Raw genomic sequence first — 19,672 nt, 5'->3', positions numbered from 1 at the left:
ACATTTGCACGCGCACGCACACTTACACAAGTACACGTACACACACACACACACACACACACGCACGCACTCACAATTTGTCCATTTAAAATGACAGCGTAAGTGAGCTGGCAAAAAAAGCTGCAACGATGATTCATCAGTGAAAGTTTTCCACAAACCCAAAAAGGAGTCATGGAGCGCAGCCCTAACCCTGAAGTATGCAAATGGGCCCGTGTGGCTCAGAAGCAGTCATGCTGGAATCATCTGAGGTATGGGGTGCAACATTTATACACAAGCAGCAAGGCAATCAGGAACAGCAAAAACGCGTAGGAGGAATGAAACAATGCCGGTCGACTCTCTCACCCCCATTACCCAAACCGAAGAGCACTGCAACCACTACATAAACTCATTTCAGCATTTCCAAACCAGCACATGCTTTTTTTTATATCATGCCACATAGATGAATAGCTTCCTCTAGAGTCCTAGAGATAAATTTGCCTAACATTGCACATGAAACTATTTGTAACCCCAACAAACATTATGGAAAACTGGATCCAGTCCAGTGGGAAGGAAAGACAGAATGTTTCCACTGCTTCACAGTGGGCGTCATTAAATACCGGGATATTTAAGGTGATCTGACACCGGAGCCACGGTTTCTGGTTTGTGTCAACAAAGATACGGATAGTGACCATTTAATGGAGAAATCACAGGGTGAATGAAGCCTTGACAGAAAGCGGGGTTGGGGAGTGGGGTTCTCGGAGAATTCATAGCTCCATCTGAGCAGAAGTAGTCGGTGAATGCTACGCAGCTTCTTATATTTATCGACTGAAACGGCACAAATTGACGAATTTATTCAATTAGCGGAATATTCTTTGCAGCATCATGTTGAATCATTTCCTCTCAAAGCGAGTTACCGCCTGGCAGGTGGTCCGTTTAGCTCTGAGTGAATCTCTTCATCAGAGCAATTCAGCCTTTCTCAAGACCGCTCTCTCCTGAAGCCTGGCTGGAAACACCGCTTCTCACGGAATTAAGTGAGCTATGCTCGTTTTCCCTTTCACACTTCCACAACATCACTCACATCTTCTCTTTCTTCCTCCTCAATAACTTCCTGGCACATGTAGGGCGAAAAAAAGAAGAAGGGGGGAAAAAAAATAATAATTTGAGAGAACATTTTTCTTATAGATGAGGAAGCCCTTTGAAGCTAACCCTGAGTGGGAAAGGGAGGAAACACAGCAATGCTGTGGAAAAGCAAAACCAAACAGGAAAAAAACAACAAAGCCTAGGTTAATTCGGTATCTGGAACAGCAATTAAAACACGCAAACACAAACACATCTATAAAAAAAAAAACCTGGCATTCTGACAATGGCTGGTATAGTACCTGGAGAAATATCCTGGAAGAGAGACTTCCATATTGTGTATTGCAGGGGTCCCATATACTTGGATGTTGGGAAATCTTCATAGGTGAGGTTGGTTTCGTGGATCTTCCCTTTTATTCTGTAGAGAACAGACAGGCCAGTGTCATTCTGCGTCAGTAATAACCTTATGGCTCTCTAAGGTCTTGTTCCCACGATGCACTCTGTGGGGCGGGTCTCCCATAATGATTTTAAGGGGGTAATGCTTTTGAATAACTGGTGATCGGTAGGCCCTGTGTACACATAATTTTACACATGTAAAATACCAAAGTTTTGTCAACATATTCACCCTTGTGGCTCTACAATAATAGCAAATTTCAGAATGGGAGGAAAATTATGATCATTCCTTTTCGGAATTTTTTGCAGCTGAAATTAAACGATGATAAAACATACAAAACAAACCAAAAGTGTGGGTTCAGTCATGGAGACTGTTACACCTGTGTGCTCCGTAATGTATTACAAATATTTTTGTACTGTCTAATATTTGCATTACCCGGGAGGTGCTCCTATTCATATTTTCCTTCTATAATGAATCCATCTAGAATCCACCCACCATATTTGGTCAACAAAGGAACCCTTCTGGTTTAATAACACAAGTTATAAGTGTGCTTGTCATGCCAGACAGCAAATAAAAATGGGAACAGTCTGAGACCTGCTGGAAGCCTTCAGAGCTGAACCTTTCCTTCTAGTAACGCACTATAATCATGATACTCAAACCGAAAAAACAGCTCTGAAAGGAACCATAAAACTTTAGACATTCCTGCAAAATTTCCCAACAGAAATCAAACAATTCTACCAGCAGGCAACTCCCCAATGTTTGTGTCTCACGCCGGTCGTTTGTCTCACTCCTATAGTCTGTTGGAGTCGCCATCCATTCTCTCCCTCAATCTCTGCATCTACCCTTGAGTTCCACCCTCTTTTCCTGCGAGTCATTTTCCCTCGTTACGTGTGCTGTATATATCGACCACCAGCCTCTCTTACATTTTCTTAAATCAAACAGACTTCTTGTCCCCCCCCCCCCCCCCTCTTAGGCGCCTCTGTCATCTTGGTTGGCAACTTCAAAATTCATCATTTGATTAGTAGCTCTTCAGCCGAGTCCCTTCCTTTCAGTCTCTCTATATCTCTCCCTCTCTCTCCTTTTTCACTTGAGTTTTAAAAAGCTGGGCGTCAGCTGGAAGCTTTCTCTCAAAGCCGCCAAGCCCCCCCCCCAACAGCCATCAGTCTCTGAATAACTCTGACCCTCTTTACATCCCGCGGCTTACGTTACATAACTCCGCCTTCTTAAATATCATCTGAGCGTCACATAAATGTAATGCAGCACGCGCCATCGGCCACAAATCTGCTTGTGCTTAGTCAATTCCCCCCACATGTCGCTACTCCCTGATCTTCTCTTCTCAGCTTCCCCTCGTCAACCAGCATGACCAACAAGTCGACCTTAGCATCTCCAGTCCAAGCCGCCCCCCCCACCGCCCAGCTTGGTATTTTCGTGTGCTTTTTATCACAGCGCTTACACACACTCCATAGTACTGGGGGGTTCAGTGCAGTGTATGGGGGAATGGAAGCAGAAAACTCAGACGAAGGCCCGTGCAGTCTTTGCCCCTATAAAATGTGTCAGCTCTGACTCGGAGATCTAACACCGATCGAAATGTGGTTCTCTACATCCTCTTCATTAAGTAAAGTTTATTGGAGAGAGAGAGTGCACAGGCCTGCCTTCCTTCTCATTCCCTGTGGCACTGACACATCAGGGACAACCTTTCAATACAGTGAATTGGCGGATCTGAAGCTCTACGGGTGGCTCTGCTTTGTTTCAATGACCCCCCTGAGTCAGTACTACAGTAAAACGTGCGTGCTCGGTGCTGCCCCCTGGCTGCCCCACGCGGTACCTATCTGAGGTGAGCGCGACACCCTCCAGGAAGCCGTGGCGGTCCATCTCGCCCAGCCGCTCCTGCAGGATCTGGATGCCCTCCTTGACGTCGCGCAGCTGTTGGCTGTAGCGCTGGATCTTCTGCTCGATGTCGGAGAGCGTGCGCGCCGTGTCCGCCTCCAGCTCCTCCAGCATGCTCTTCTGCCGCTCGCGCAGGAAGCGGTGCAGCCGCTCGAACGCCTCGCCGATCGTCGCCCGCAGGCTCTTCGCCGACGACTGTGGGGGGGGGGGGGGGGGGGGTCAGGGGGAGGGGGGTTCGAGAGAGACACATGCCGACTCATTTTCAACTCAGCGACAAATGGGACACGCATGCTGGCTGTTGAAAATTTAATGTGTCGCCAGTGGAAGTCGTCTCTTCCAACGTTTTTAACTCCACCCGGCAGAGAGGCGCTGGATGATGCTGCCAGTGGCGTTAGCCGAGCCCGGCAGTCTGGCCGCCCCGCCTTGTTCATCGTGGTACTAGAGTTTCTACCACCCACTCCACCCACCCCAGACTGAATCACGATCAGCGGGAGATTGCCTTTTCCCCCAGACGTGCATCCGTCACTATTTATTCAATTAGCCGCGCAGCAAAATTTTCCTGATGGCCTTTTTAGCTCTGAGAGTACTCCGCAAAACAGAGAGGAGGAAAATGAAAATAATAATCACGCCTGCTTGCTTCATTTTGTTTTCCTTGAGTTCAGAGCACAGACACTTTCAAAAGGGGGGAAAAAAAGGCATCAAAGTCAAGCTTGTAACAAAGAGCAGAAGATTTCAGAGCGGAGTTAACGTGCGGTCGGACTCCATTCATCCCAGAGGGCAATATGCAAATTCTAACTGACTCACACCCGTGGAGAGAGAAGCTGATCTACAGGAATCATTAAGGTGATGAAGCAGGGGAAAAAACAGAAAGAACAGTGAAACCCTCTCCCCCTGAGTGATTAGGCTGAGGATGTAATAACGGCGTAAAGTCTGAACCCTGTGCCGAGTGCAGCTCAGGCTTCAGAGTAACGGCGGCTCGGGGAGAGGGGCCGATAATGATGGAGATTGCAGGCTGGAGAGGGCTCGGGTGAAACAGAGGCGACGGGGGGGGGAGACTAATGGCAGAGGGGGAGTGAGGCGGGGGGGGGAATTGGCGACTCGTGTCCCAAAACTCATCTGCGAAACAAGTCACGCCAGCGAGGGGGTGGCGTTAAATGATGATGATGATGATGTCGACGAACAGATATGGATCAGCCAGCTCGGGGGGGTAATGTGAGGACACTGTCTCCCCTCGCCAACTCCCCGAGCTGAAAAGGACCCAATCATAACGGGCAGACAGGCGGAAAAAAAAAAAAGACGGCTGTTACATAAGGCACTGATACACGAGAGGTGAGAGAAAAGTTGGGGGAATTGATGGAGGCAGTCGCCAGAGATAAGGAGGGAGAGGAGGGCTTGCTATCAAACCAGGAGGCTTCTGAAGAACCCAATCATCTCGAAAATGCCAAAGGAATTAATCGAAGACATCGGCTGGAAAGTGCATCAGCAAAATGAACAAAGGAAAATGATGTAGATGTCTCTTGCAAGAATTGGCTGCAGAGAGTTTCCATCAAAAAAGGGTTATTTCGATACGAAAGTCCAGAGGAAAGAAATATTACCCCTGCAAAGTCTGAACACGGTGTTTGACACTGCAAACTTAAAAAAGAACTTATAAAGCAACCACAACTTAAGTATCAAGCATTAAATGTAGCAACTAATCAATTTAAACAAAATAAAAATACATTAACAGTTATCATCATCATTGCTACTGAAATGTTTAACAAACCGCATAGATCTTTCAGATCCAACTTTTCAAACAGCAGATGGGTTCACACTATTTGGTGTGGGGGCGGGGGTGGGGGGGTTCAGCTCAGCCAGGTTAAGATGTGATAAGAATGACAGACTCAGAAAAGTGTTGTCTTCCAATGCATTATTACATGTCAAGCTGGGGAGATTTAACGGCACTGAGTTCACTAAACAACAGTGTGAGCTGCAGCCTGGCAGCAATTACTCTCCCCTACGCCTCTGCACCTCCGACACAACCAGCCATAAACCGCGTGGCAATGGGGCCGTAACTCACAGCACAGTTACCATATGTTCCCTACTAACCACCTGAAGGAGGGGAGAGAAACAAATGAACCAACCTATACCCGGCGCACTGCCACGTAGGAGAACTCTACCCATTTGCAGGGAGCAGTGGGGTTTCGTGAAAAGGGTCCCGGTGATTGGGGGGGGGGGGTTGGGGGCGCTCCAGGGCTGCGCTACGACAGTAAGGATGGGAGATTTGTACCTGACAGGGAGCAACCACCACATTTTCACTATGAAAACACAACGATGCAGTAAAACAACTGATTAACGTCTGCATTTATGCAACAATTCTAAAACCAAAGGAGGATGTAAAATAATTAAAAATGTACATAAAATAGGATTATTTATTATATTATTTATTACCGTCACTGCAGCCGGGGTGCAGAGTGAGGCAGGGAATGGGGGTGTAAATCCCCCCCCCATGTGAATGGCAGGGGTCTTCTGTACAGGTGGGAATGAGGCCTAACCTGGTTTTTCTGGGTGTTTGTTTGAATTCTCTACAATCACCCATTCTGACTGTAACATGCTCCTGATGAGGTAACAGGTCAGAAGGGCCCAGTGAACCTATTTCAGAACCAGCAGGCAAAGAGGGTCATTCTAGTGCAAATCAGCTAAGGCCTCAAGCACTCTGTGATTGACTAGATTACCATTTTGCTATATGTGACCTGGTTTGGAAAAATTTCCAGGCCCCTACATACATTATTTAAAGAGATATTCAGATCTGGAAATATGGCAGAAAAAAATGACGGCCATAATTTGCACCAAAACTGATGTATATCTGAGATCCATGTGTATAACACCCCCTGATATTGGTTAACTTGAAACAGAATGTCTAATTCTCTAGAAGCTCTAGAGGTATCCAAAGTTTCTCAGATTCGGGGGGGGGGGGCATTTCACTCCACTCTGCAGTTTTTACAGTGTCATTTGCACCTCCCTGAGGTGTCTCAAAGGTACGGCGGGGAAGGTGTGAGACATGTTGGGAAATTAGAGGTGTGAAAAAAAAAGACAATAAATCACAGTATGTAAAGTGTGGTACACATAAAACATGCACCATAAGCTTCATTAATGCACCATTCCAAGGGGGGAATTTTGACCTCTTATGAGTTGCATGGCATCTTCTGTGAGAGGTGGGAGGTAGAGGCCTGCAGTGCTGTAACAGCCTTTGCCAACTCATCGCGACCGTAGTGGAGGAGAAGCCGTCTTAAAGCAGGACCGGAAGACGCACTCCCGCATGATGAATGGAGCTAACCGCTGAGCCCCACACCGTCAGCAAATTTGCGTCTCCCAATCCCTCACAGTCGATGTTAAACGCCAGACGATAAGGAGAACAGAGAAGGCGCTGCGGTATCGACTCGCTCTCCCCCCTCTCTCATCAGGCCCGAAACAAGGTGTCAGGATTAAAGAGCCGCTCAACAAATCAATTCTCCTTGTGGGAATTTCCGTGTCAATCGCAGGACGAGCCCCGCTGTGATTGGGTGGAGGCACGGGGTGGGCAGTCTCGCTTGATGCTGGGCTGATAGTGCACTCATTTACGCTCCCCCCGGCCTCCAGTGGAACCTCCCAGCGTTTCCACAGAAGGGCGTGCATCACCTTGATTTTTATTTTAAACAGCGCATGTGACGATCAGAGAGAGTCTCCACTTTGCTGAGTCACGCTCTGCGCCCTTACCTTGGTTTCGGTCAGCTGCCTCTGTAGCAGCTGCAGGGCCTCTGTGTGCCCCACTTCACTGTCCTGCAGGGTGGCCAGCTGCTCCTTCATCTCCCTCTGCAAGAGAGCACAGACCCACAGTGACCCCTGCTGACCAGGAGGACTGAGACCCACGTATAACCCCAGGTAACAGGTATTTTTAACGCTTTGTCCATGCTGATTGGTTATGACAAATTATTCATTATCGTCATAATCAGCAGCAGCGGCAGGAACATATGTAGCAGCATATTATTGTAACACTATGAAAAATGGGAAAATGCACACCTTTGCTGAACAGTAGATAACCATGAGAATTTGCTCCCGTCTAAGAGACAAGTCACACTTTTTTTTTAATCCCAGATTATTATACTGTGCCATTTACCATAAATCCTGATTCAGGATTCAAAGCATAACATACATTAACACAGTACAATGAAAAAGAAAATCTAGGATAAAATACTGCATATGAAAAGATCAAGACCATACGAAACATGTTCAAATGGAAGCAATTGAAATTCAAATGCAATTCAGATTTAAAACAAGACAAAAACAAACATGTAGATTGTCTGGTTGTTTGTTCATGCTGAAGCAACAGGCCGTTTAATTTGAAGATCTTCTCATTACACTAAAAGTCCAACATAAATTCAACTTGTCGTGTTGAAATAAAATCTTTTTATAACTTAACTGATTTAATTGATATTTATATCCTCCCATCTCCTCAAAAAGGCACATTTTTTGCATTGCTTGAGTCTTAACAGGACCCCAGACAGGAACTATAAATAATAGGAGAAGTTTGTGAATTATGCAATGCCTTAAGAGCCCCACAGAGTCCGCCCTGTCATCCAAAACAACCACGCCACCGTCTCCACAAACCTGGGTGGAGTCTGGCTGGCAGCCGGAGGAACGGAGACCGTGGGTATCCAACAGTGCAGGCCGATTTCCATTTTTTAGGAAAAAAAAAAAAAAAGGAGTGAATTAACTTAGGCTCTCAACCCTGACTGCATCTCATTCCCCCCTCCTTATGCTCACACACCACTACAGCTTCCGCCATCACTGGAATTAATGGGAAAAAGCAGCGTACGCTTTAAAAAACAGAGAGCAATATTTACAGAATCTAGTTACTCAAAGTTTTAAACCACAGTGCCACAGTGTTTAGATTAAACACCGTCCTTAAGACAAATGCAGCCCCCCCCCACCCCCTTTCGTTTGTACATGGCTTTCAGAAAACTCCCTCTACGGAGCGTCAAAATAATTGCCCACTTTACTTCTCTGGGAGGACAAGCGTTCCTACGGTTACGGTGTTGGGTTACAGGATCTGCAGAGCGTGAGCCCGCAGTGCTGAAAGAGAACACTGCGAGGGCCGGGGGCCGGGGGCCGAGGGCCGCGGGCCGAGGGACGTCAGTTTACCCGCCATTTCTTCCTCTGATGACTTCATTCGTCAGACCCAGGCTGCACAGGGCAGCGGATGCCATTTCTAACTGGCAAGACAGACAGGCAAACAAACAAACACAAAACCACAGCGGCTGAACTCACTCCAAGACGGCCATTGCAATGGGAATTGGATCATTATGCACCATTAATTTTTAATACCCTTTTATCAACTTGACCCTTTTTAATATTTCATGTTTCCAGCAGAGAGAACGAACGGCTAAAACAACGGTAATAATGCCGTCCGCAAAGGCTCATGGGAAACGTGGCTTACTCCACCCTTGGTGTGCGCTTTTCCTCATCAGACGAAGAACAGAACAGCAATGCCACTCAGATCCTCATCAGCTTCTCTGGCAAGACGCAACGCCCCCCCCCACCCCCCACCGTGGAATAGCGAAGCAGGGGCTGATTTTAAAAACCAGCCCACGCCCCTTGCCGCCCTCCTCGGCTCCTCGGCCTACTCTTGACATGACATTTCCCCAGGATGCCGTGTGGCAGGCAATAAGGTCAGGGCTGAATAATTTAGAAAAATCTCACATTCATTCATTTCACTCTGTCTTTGTTCCTCCCGCCAGGTTCATCTCGGGGTGGAAAAAAAACAAAACAAAATAACAAACAAACACCAAATGGAGCAGAACACACTTTTCCAGCCCTGGCAGGGGTTCCTCCTGTCAGCTCCCAAATTCGGACAGTCGACACCGAGCGAGATTCTGTGGATTTATGCATGCATAACTGCTTCCTTTAGAGTGCCTAAACTGAGCCAATCTATTTGTGTGGAGAGGAAAACACATCTCTGCAAATGGCAATGTGGTTAAATGCAGCAACTCTGAATTGTACATTCTAATGACGAAGCTTTCTCAGACCGCGTTGCAACTGACAAATCACTGAATAAAAATCCCTTTTAGCGCGACGCTGAAACAATTCCAAATGCACACCTTCCGCAGGCGCCCACGTAAATCCATACCTCCGAAGTTAGGCGCGAGCATAAATTCGGCAGCGGGCTCTCCCGGCGTAACCTCATCCTCGCAGACAGCATAATTCTGCCGTGCGGTAGTGAGCGGGCGGCCACACTTCCTGTCAGGAGCTGCAGAAGAGACCGCCTGCACAGCAACACACTGCCGCCTTGTTTACGGGCCCGCAAATTAATCAAAGGCAAGATGCCAGGAATCGGTATTCTACGCTGCTCTCTCACAGGGCTGCGGAGCCGCACACAAACGTAGCTGTAAAAGGTTACCGGCAGCGTAAATACTAAGATGTGTAGATCAGTGGAATACAGACGATGCCTTTTGCATGTTAAAAAAGATGAAAAGTGGAAAAAGACGAAACTTCTTTGCACTGACATCAAATCTATAGGTTAAGATGTATAAATAAATCTGATACAGGATATTTATCAATAAGTATGAAATCATTCCTCTTGTGTCAGAAAAGCACTGTGTGTGTGTGTGTGTCTGTGTTTGTGTTTATAGTACAGCTCAAACAGTGACTTGTACACATATCCCTATAGCGTACCTCCTAAATCAGTCTGCAACCAGAGCTCCCCTTTAAGAATTTCTCATTCAAATTTGAGAGAAAAGTGGGGGGGGTTGTTTCTGCTTACTTCCAAGGGAATTAAACATGACAAACTCACAAAAACAAGATGGAACAAACCTGTTAATGCAAATAATAATTGGAACTGCTGTACATAACAAAAACTGAACTGAAGTCAGAAAACTGACATTTTCATTCTACAAACGTGTTCTTACAGCTCATCTCTCAGCACCCATTTTTCCCTGTTGATTTCATGACCTATATTTGCCTTGCTTTTAATACAGCTACTTAAATTATGTCAGCTTTTGACTTCAGTATTAAACTTCCCTACTTGCATTTTCAGCTGCATTATTTCATGAAAGGACACTTATAACCCTGTTTCTACATCAAAGCCAGCATATAACATTAAGAGTGATGAGAGCAAGCCTGAAACAGGCTGGAGTGGTTTTTATGGAAGGTAAGGCCAAAGAACTAGTTGCCTAAGAAAGATCATCTTTTACAACCTATCCACGGTGTATTGAAATATTGAATTACAAAATCAATCCCATTTGTTGACCTTTAATCATAAATGTTAAAAACTATCCCGTTCTTCTGGGTCTCTTCATAATGAACTCAGACCTGCTCAGTCCAAATAGGGCTGGGTGGGGACAGTCTGTCCTCTAACCCAACTAAAAAACTTCATGTACTGCTGCCAAATACTTTGTTTAACATCGGAGCTTGCAGCCCCTTCTGAAACGGTTTTTCATCTCGGTCGACGCTGATACACATGTACTGCATTCTGCTTCTTTCACTTACTCCTCCTCTTTCAGCCTGGCTTTGGAATCAGCAATCGCACACACTCAGCTCCCCCCAGCTCAACATCCTCTGCACCTGTGCAGGACTGCTGAAGCGTGGCAAACGCAATCTTCCGACACACTCCTGCGCAGCCAATGGAAATTTTTCGCTGCTGCATGTCCCATGGTGCACTGCAGGAGTGCAAACACCTGCCGGAGGACGGGCAAATGGCCAGCCAGCATCATCCGAGCAGCTCACAGACACCTGCTGAGATGCCGGAGGGTGTTACTGCGACCCACCCTACCCCAGCTGGTGTGCGCTCTCCTAAATTCTTCTTCCTTTGTGCCTTTTCCTTTTTAAAGAATCTGGCCCCCAAATTGTCCCCACAGCCGTGGCGCCTCGTCCACCATCAGAATAGCTGTCACTGAAAGCAGAGTCCCCCCGGAGACCAGCTTCCCTCCAGAGCCACAAGAGAAAGAAAACCGCCATACAGGTTTGACCTCCTGGGCGTGGCGACACAGAGCGTGGGCGTAGCGACAGAGCGCGGGCGTGGCGACAGAGAGCGCGGGCGCGGCTCGTCACATGAAGCGTAACACACACACCGGCTCTTCCAAAGATGGCCGCTGATGGGGTGGCGGGATTATGGGAAGGTGCGGACAAAACTGCAGCGCGAGGCAGTTTGAGGAAGAAAAAGTGAAATATGCGACTCAGACGGCAGGGCTACGTCAGCACATTCCACAGAGGTGGAGAGGACCGGAGAGGCCATCACAAAGCGCCATTCTCAGAAAACTTCCAAATATAACCCATGAAATATGTCGCAATCATCTAGGACCGGTGTTCCAACGCCCCGTTTTCAAAAATGGATATATTTTCTTGGAAATGAAAATGGGTGAAGCAGACCTCGACACTCCAGAATGCTTCCCTCCACCCCCCCACGCACCCCCCCCAGCCATCCATCTGTGTTCAAAGGGTGAAGTCACTGCTGACGCAAACTGCACTGGGCAGTCGGCTGGGAACATACGTAAGCCCAGATTCGATCTGACCAAAATGCAATGTGTCCTTATTCTGTAACAGAGTGCTTTTCATTTCTTGAGAACTTTTTTTTTTTACTTTTAATTCCTGAAACTGCTGAACTCATATTGTTTAACGTGAAAAGAAAAAAGTAACATTTATCTACCTCTAAATGTTTCCTGTTTATTTGTTGTGACCAAGATCCAAGAGACGGGCACTCTGTTCACACTCCACAAGTAAGCTTGGTGCCTTTGCTGGGTCGGACTGTTTGGAATCCATTGAGAGCACAGCCTTCTTATTGTCAAAACGCAGATACGTGCACATTGTCACGGAACAGACACCTTTTCAACCTTTACTTGCACCTGTATACCGACAATGCAGGACAAACTGAGGCAAAGGCAGAAACGGCAGGTCCGGAAAATCAATTATCTAGCAATGAGACGTAATTACAGGGGAGACGTCTTAAGGCTTAATTACACAAAACAGGCTGTCTGGCTGAAGGAAATCAGTCTGCAAACCTGTGGTGGGAGGACAGAGACAGTGAAAGGAGAATGCCAGCGGGCTACGGTATACCCGCGGTAATTTGATGATATTCAGCCCGTGGGTGGATAGAGTGTACGGTTACTCAGTATTTTCCATCACAAAGACGGGTCTGCAGGCTGACAGTGGCGTCGGCGTCGCCCTGCAGCGGGCGTGCGTGACCGGGCTGACGGGCAGAGGCGCCCAGAGGCGGCGCCTGGCACAGCATTCGAATCTCCCCCGCGGGTCCCGGCAGCTAAAACCATTAGCGGTGCTGACACAGACATGGGGGATGAACAGCGAAATCACAGTCGCGCCCGAGCGCAGAGACAGCACCTGTTTAAAAATACATGCCCTCTGTCCAAACATAATGCGCTCAGCCTGCACCTCGATTCAAAAGGACGAGCCGCCCGCAGAGGAAATTATCTCACCGTTTGCGTGCGGTGGACGCGGCGAGCTCGCGGAGCTGGGAAAGTGGAGCAGACGATCCTCGCGTGCAGGGTACAGGATGTGCCGGGTGCTTCAGACCGCGGCCGCTGTGGCTCTGGGGAGAGGCTCTGAGATTAGCCTCCCGCCTGTGCCTTCACAGTGCTGCTGCCTGCTTCACAGCACTGCACTCGCCTTCGACAGCACACAAAAATCAAGATTTCACAGTGCTCCGGGCTTCACAGAGCTCACAGTGCAGAACATTTCACAACACCGTGGACTTCACACGTTTGCAGACAACACTACTGGCAATCTCACGCTGCCACGGGGCTGCAGCCTTCACAGTGCTCTGGCCTTCACAGTGTCAGAGATCTCACAGGTCTGTGTGTTTTGCAATGCTGTGGGGCTTTGCACTGCCCCGCCTTTCACAGAGCTGCATGCTTCACAGGGCTGCAGCCTCGGCAGAGCTATGTGCTTCACAGGGCTGCAGCCTCGGCAGAGCTATATGCTTCACAGGGCTGCAGCCTCGGCAGAGCTATATGCTTCACAGGGCTGCAGCCTCGGCAGAGCTATATGCTTCACAGTACGGCAGCCTCGGCAGAGCTGCCTGCTTCACAGTACGGCAACCTCGGCAGAGCTATATGCTTCACAGTACGGCAGCCTCGGCATAGCTGTCTGCTTCACAGGGCTGCAGTCCTTTCATTAAGCCAGACACACACTGATAGACACCAGGTGCCATCAAAGAGGCAATGGTATTGATCGGGCAAGCCTCAACAAGGCACCGCCTGAACATCGATTACACCGCATGGCGAGTATCAGAGACGGACAGCCATGTCGCCCCCCCCCCGTGGAGTAATGGGGGGCTCGACATCAACCCTCACCAGGGTTCCCTCCGGGCCCTCAAATGAAAAAAGTGCTTAAGGAAGAGGGTAGGGAGACTGATACCCAGAAGTCCCCTAATTAATAGACATCTGAAAGGAGATTGGCAGGATTAGGAGGCCGTGCGCCTGTAGGGGCAGGGGGTGCAGGGATTATCCATCCTGACAGTACCTCCCCCCCCCCCCCCCCCCTCCAAGACGCAGCCCGTATCCCAGTAACCCACGCTGGCCCACTTCCTGCCCGCGCCCCGCGGCTTCCAGCCTCTCAATGCAGCTTTTGTGAGCAGCTCTGGATAAGACTGTCAAAATTAATAAATGTAACATGTAAACTGTAATGCAAATGTGAAGCCTTCATGCGGGATCATGTGACACGAGGGGGAGATAGGACCTTCCTATGAATAGTGTTTTAAAAATGCCTTAGTGTTAAAACTTACAGAAGTTGTTTAAGGCCATTGGACGGTGTAAAACAAGCATAAAAAACAAGGATGTGAGTAAAATTCAGTCATCTTCACACATCATCATCATCATCATCGTCGTCATGATTCTGCTTGGCACACGTCAGTATGCGGCATGACTCTGGCTGCAAGTTCCTCATGTGCACAGTTTGATCCGGGTTAAGAACCTTGGACAAGAGCCCAGCCAGGGAGGAGAACCAAAAACAAGCTCCTTAACCACAATGTCACACTTCATATAAAGTATTACCATTATTGATACTACTGTTATTATCATTATTTCTATTATTTTCAACACCATTCTGGCCTGAATATAGTCCTTTCCAGTCTGAATGTTCACAGAATGTTATTTATCAAAAAAGAAAAGAAAAAATCACACAACCATGAATTTTGTGTGTGGTGGACACCAGACAGAATGCATTTATTTTCAACTTTGATCTTCTTTTTCTTGTTGATTTTGTCAGGTTTTTAATGGACTTTAATTTTCCTTAGGGCAGGAGTGGAGAACAGTCATGGTGGAAGACCCTGCATCCTTTGGGTCTAGTTTCAATTTAATTTTCTGCTGCTGTGCCTCCCGGAGGTTCAGTTATGACAGATTGTTGCTGGGAGCAGGTTGTGGCACTGTGGTTGCAGTAATTTACTGAGGACCAGGGTTGGGTACCGTTTGAGTTTTTTCCGATACCGGTGCTAAAGCGATACTTTTAAAACGGTACTGGTGCCTAAACAGTGCCTGAACCAATACTTAAAAAAAGCACAAAACGACAGCCGACGACATTAAAGAACGGCTTTTTATTGCTAAGGCAAATTTGAACTTGAAATTCAACAATATATTAACTGTTAACAGTTTAACCCTTTCGCACATAACTTATTTTATGCTATGTAGTGCGCGTGTTATGTTACATGGTTCGTTACGTTTTCATTAGCATTATTAAGCTTCTCATAATTTTCAGTTAGCATTTACTATATTTTTTAATGTTAAATCGCTGTTTCCTCAAAGCTAAAATTAGCTAAAATTTTTCCAATCTAGTGTTCTAATCGCACCAGTTTTAGTATACGCGCTAAACGCCAAATCACACCAGTGTGACCGTACGCGCAAATTTACATAAATTCACATAATAAATAAAACCTAACCCAACTACAATAAATAACAGTTACAGTACTGTGACGTCCATTTCGGAGCACCAGAGGGAAAATATTTCAGTTGACAGCTGACTCAGTCATTTAAGTGGTACCAAATTGAGAAACTGAAATCTGCGTTGCGATTCAGTCCAGTAGATACCGGTCGTATAGGAACGGGTTTTGGTACCCAACCCTACTGAAAACTGTGGCCCTCTCCCCCCTCCCCCCCCTTTCTCTCCCTCTATATCCATCTCTCTCTCTCCCTCTCTCTCTCTCCCCGTCTCCCTCTCTCCCTCTCTTTGGTGGTGGCATGAAATCAGGCAGGTGCTGTACCCTGCACTCAGGGAGGAGAGAACCCCCCCACCCCTCAACACTTCCACAGGTCACCCCACCAGTGCATCGCTGTCATCTGACATTTCTTATTATGAGCAGAAAAAAAGCCAAGGACATCTTCCTAATGTCACATACCTCTTTCCAGAGGCTGTTCGAGGAAAGATTATATCGATCTGACAGCAGAGGAGATGCTTACTGCCGGGGACTATGGTAATAAGTGCAGAAGACCTTTACAGTGTATTAATCGTATGTGTACGTGAAATACTGATAGACTATAACCGCTTATCACTAGCAAACAATGTAGGATTATAGAGTACATTTTATTTTTTATTGCAGCATGCATCATAATGTTACACAGCAAGCCCTGGGTTTGCATGAATGAGTGATATGCTGAGTGGATCTTTGTGAATTCTTGGTACATTCTGCCAGTATGTCAAAAATACTGGCCTTCTCTCAAAATGAAATCTCTCAGATATCTGCCATACAACCATCTCAGTTAAGACAAGATAAAAAAATCTTGTTTCTACTAGAAATATTAATGAAAGAGCTCACACCACTAGCCCCACTGATGATAACTTTTTAGAACATTTTGTGGAAACAACTTATATTTATCTTACGGCATTTGTTAGTACGAATTTGTGCAGCACCAATATGTTGACAAAAAATGGTTATTGTTTTAACTCGCAGACTGAATGTGGAATTTCAATATAGGTCAAAATAAATAGGCCTGTGCAAAAAAAAAAAAAAAAAAAAAACCCTAAAAAGGATGAAAAGAAGAAAAAAAAGAGGTGATGCGGATTGCTTCCTCCAGTGGTTAAAATGTAGGACGAGTCACGCCGATGATGAATGCAGGCAGCCAGCTTCCTGTCCCTGTGTCCCTTAAAACACAGCGCACGTGTCCCACATAGCCCAGGCGTAAATGCCATGCAGATCACTTCCGCTGGGACCGAGAGACACAGCAATCACACAAAATCAAAGCACGTCTTTTTAAAAAAATAAGACACAGCACGGTTTCTTCAAACTGGACTGTTTGTGCACAGCAAATACTTTTTTTTTTGGAACATGTGCTCAGATTAAGTGTAGAATAAGCATGCAAAATAACCCACCCTTGGTAATGCTCAAATGGCTGGATTCCAGCAGTGCATAAATAGAAAGGCTGTAGTGCTAAACCAAAGCGAAATGTACTGAAGAGGTCAGACACTAAAATTTTGATTTAAGGCCTTAGTGGGGTTTCCCTACGTACAATGTGCTTTATCAGGTGTACATATTATGAGGGATAAACAAAAAATTACAGGATATAACCAAAATGCAACTGATTAGCTGAGGAGGGAAAGTGAAGAACAGCTCAAGGATGGCTCACTAATCCTTTGCCACAATACCACCCTGGAACCTGTTGCAGGCCATCAGCTCTATCAATACAATGTAATGACCCCCATACCCCAGGCTATCTACACCCTCCCAATCGATAATTATGAAGAAATGTCAACAAATAAGACTTAAATTGCAGCCCAATGACTCAACTGGTGTGGGTTGTGGGGGGTTTTGGGGGAGGGGTGGGGGGTGAGTAGTGCGGGGGAGAGATGACAAATCCTTTCGATTATTTTTCCACAGGTCATTATCGGTTTATGATACGAAGAAAAGGATTTCTCCTTCCCCTGTGCTATGCGGTAAGGAGGGAGGGTTTAGCGGGTAGTTTTTAGCGGGAGTTTTTCCAGTGCTCCAGTGGGCTGTGAAAACGGCGTTAATGGCGGATTAGCACCAGCGGAGAACAGATGGCCGTGCGCCTCGGCACGGAGCTCGCTGGCTGCGCAGCCGCAGATTTCTCAACACCACGCTACCTTGCTGCAGACCTGGGCATCACACGTCCAGCCGAGGGAGCCGTTTCTGCAGCGTAAACCGCCGCTTGCGGTGGTGCTGTTGTGTTGCTTTTGCCCAGTGAGGCTTTGGGGTCGGCTGCTGCTGTATTACAAACTGCCCTCTTCTCCCCTGGGATGAGCGGAGGGAGTAGTGGAATAGGTACACGCTGGGGGGCGCACCACGCAAAACACAAACCCTCCCAGGAGGAACTGAAAGCGTAAACTAAACGAACTGACGTGCATCAACGCGCGGTGTTTCTGGAAAGCCATTTTCCGTGAAGTCGGCTAGCCAGAAACACAGCTACGGAGGAGGACGGGGGAAAACCTCTCTCGCGTAACTCTTCTGGAGGGCGTCGGTTCCATTTTCGGTTTCAGCGTTAAAATGGCAGCCGCTGGCTTTTCCAGTGAACGCAAGAAGGAAAATAAAAACAGATTCTCACGAAGGTAAAGAACGAGCTCAAGAAAGGAGCTGGCGTCATTCTCAAGCTGTCTGACTGACTCACCGTTTCCACGAATTCCGCTGTAAGATTAGTCAGTAAATGGAGAGATGCTGCTTTTCATGCCGCCAAATATAAACACAGAGTGCTAACAGTTGCCTTTTATATAACCTTGATGCGGACATAAACCAAAAGATCTGCGCTGAAGTATGAGCTCTTTCCTGGCTTCGGGACACCCACTGCCTTAACTTACAACCCTCTTCGATGGGGAGTAAAACAATGCTGAACTGGACAGACATTTTACATGAACCTCTTGATCTGTTACAACCCAAACGGAGGCTCCGAAAAAAATGGGGCTCTTTTCTAACAGGCAGGAGGAAAGCGAGCAGCGAGGTGACAGGCAGGAATGTCAAACTCGCTCCTAGCCACAGGCAAAAGCCAGGGTTTCACAAAGGCGCCGGCACAACAGCGGGCCCCCGTTTTAAAGGGTTAAAGAGCTGACGGATGCGACTGGTCCATCCCGCCTGCCCCGGACTGGGCTTCACAGCAGGTTGCCGTTTGATGGTTTCCCCTCTCGCTTCCAATTTATCTGAACTGCAAAACCCAAACGCAGGCGCTGTCCTCCTGCCCCTGAGCAAGGCTCCTGAACTGAACGTCTTCAGTGAATATCAGGCTGTGCAAACGGATCACATGCGAAATGCACACAAAGCAAGTCGCTCTGCATATGGGTGTCTGCCAAGCTAACAGCAGCAGCAATAATGACAACAACAAAAACAGCAATAATAATAACAATCATCATAATCATAATAATAAAACACTTCTACAACTGCTGCCACTGCTATCACTACTATGACTACTGCGCCTACTAATTCTGCTTCTGCTACTGCCACCACCACTACCGCTACTACTACTAATAATAATAAAAATGTGTTTTTTACGGCATGGCCAACAACCAATGTCTAAACGGCATGATGGAAAGCATGAAAGAGATAAATTAAAAAAAATATATGCTGGAGAAGAAATCTCCTGGAGATGCTATCAAAAGGAGACATGGGCAGAGGGGACTGATGACTTTAAACTTCCAACCACAAGCAGACTCCATTGCCTCTCTGGTCCTGAGAGAGATGCTGCCCGCTGGACTGTAGCCCTTTTTCAGCAGTTTGCCTTCTCAGTTTGGAGCGCTTTCCTCAGGGCAAAGGCAGAGAGCAGCAAGGCGAGGGAGTCTCAGAGATCACCAGTCACAGCTCAGCCTGGGGTTAATGCCTCAGAGATGCCGTGGACTACACAGCGCCCACTAGTGGTGGGAGGGTGCGGTGTCATAAACTCCAGCCTGGCTAGAGTCATCATGCGCTATCAATGACTTGCTGAAAGTGCTTTGTGAAGTCTTTTAGTCCATGCAAGACAGTTACTGACAGCACACTGTAGCTCCACCCACCATGTGTTTTATGAAGCCTCACTCTTCCATCACCTGCTCCCTCCATTTCCTGCTCTGGGAAAACAGGGGCTGGTTTCAAAACCATGACTGCACCAAGACAGATCAGTCTGCAACCTGTTGTTGAAAAAAATCACGTGTCCCACTCCTCACAGTTTAGGCTGAGCCATGAGGACAGCTTTACATATTAACACCAATGTATTTCGACATATAAGATGTACATCACCAGCACAGTGCAGTCAAGGATTACCTCTAATGTGCTGTTATCTGAAATCGTGGCTTGGCATCAGGAAAAGCTTACGCACAAAAGTTATAGCACCAACTACACTGAATATCAACCGCTTTCTGATGCACGCCTATAATATTCACTGGAGTAGCATCACTGGCACAGCG

At 47.1% G+C, this 19,672-nt stretch overlaps 1 protein-coding gene across 1 annotated transcript in view; it reads right to left on the bottom strand.

Annotated features, from left to right (window-relative positions):
- LOC118781345 (E3 ubiquitin-protein ligase TRIM62-like) overlaps window positions 1–19,672 on the bottom strand; it is a 36,318-nt gene that overhangs the window by 4,199 nt on the left and 12,447 nt on the right. The window contains exons 3-5 of the mRNA XM_036534339.1: window positions 7,070–7,165; window positions 3,276–3,532; window positions 1,359–1,474 (exon numbers count right to left, since the gene is read on the bottom strand). Of these exons, the coding sequence (XP_036390232.1) occupies window positions 1,359–1,474; window positions 3,276–3,532; window positions 7,070–7,165 (469 nt within the window). The remainder of the gene's footprint in view (window positions 1–1,358; window positions 1,475–3,275; window positions 3,533–7,069; window positions 7,166–19,672) is intronic.

The sequence above is a fragment of the Megalops cyprinoides genome, chromosome 7 (assembly GCF_013368585.1).
Source record: "Megalops cyprinoides isolate fMegCyp1 chromosome 7, fMegCyp1.pri, whole genome shotgun sequence".
Classification (NCBI taxonomy): Eukaryota; Metazoa; Chordata; class Actinopteri; order Elopiformes; family Megalopidae; genus Megalops; species Megalops cyprinoides.
Note: the sequence above shows the minus strand (reverse complement) of the source record. Positions and strands in the feature narration are given on the sequence as shown.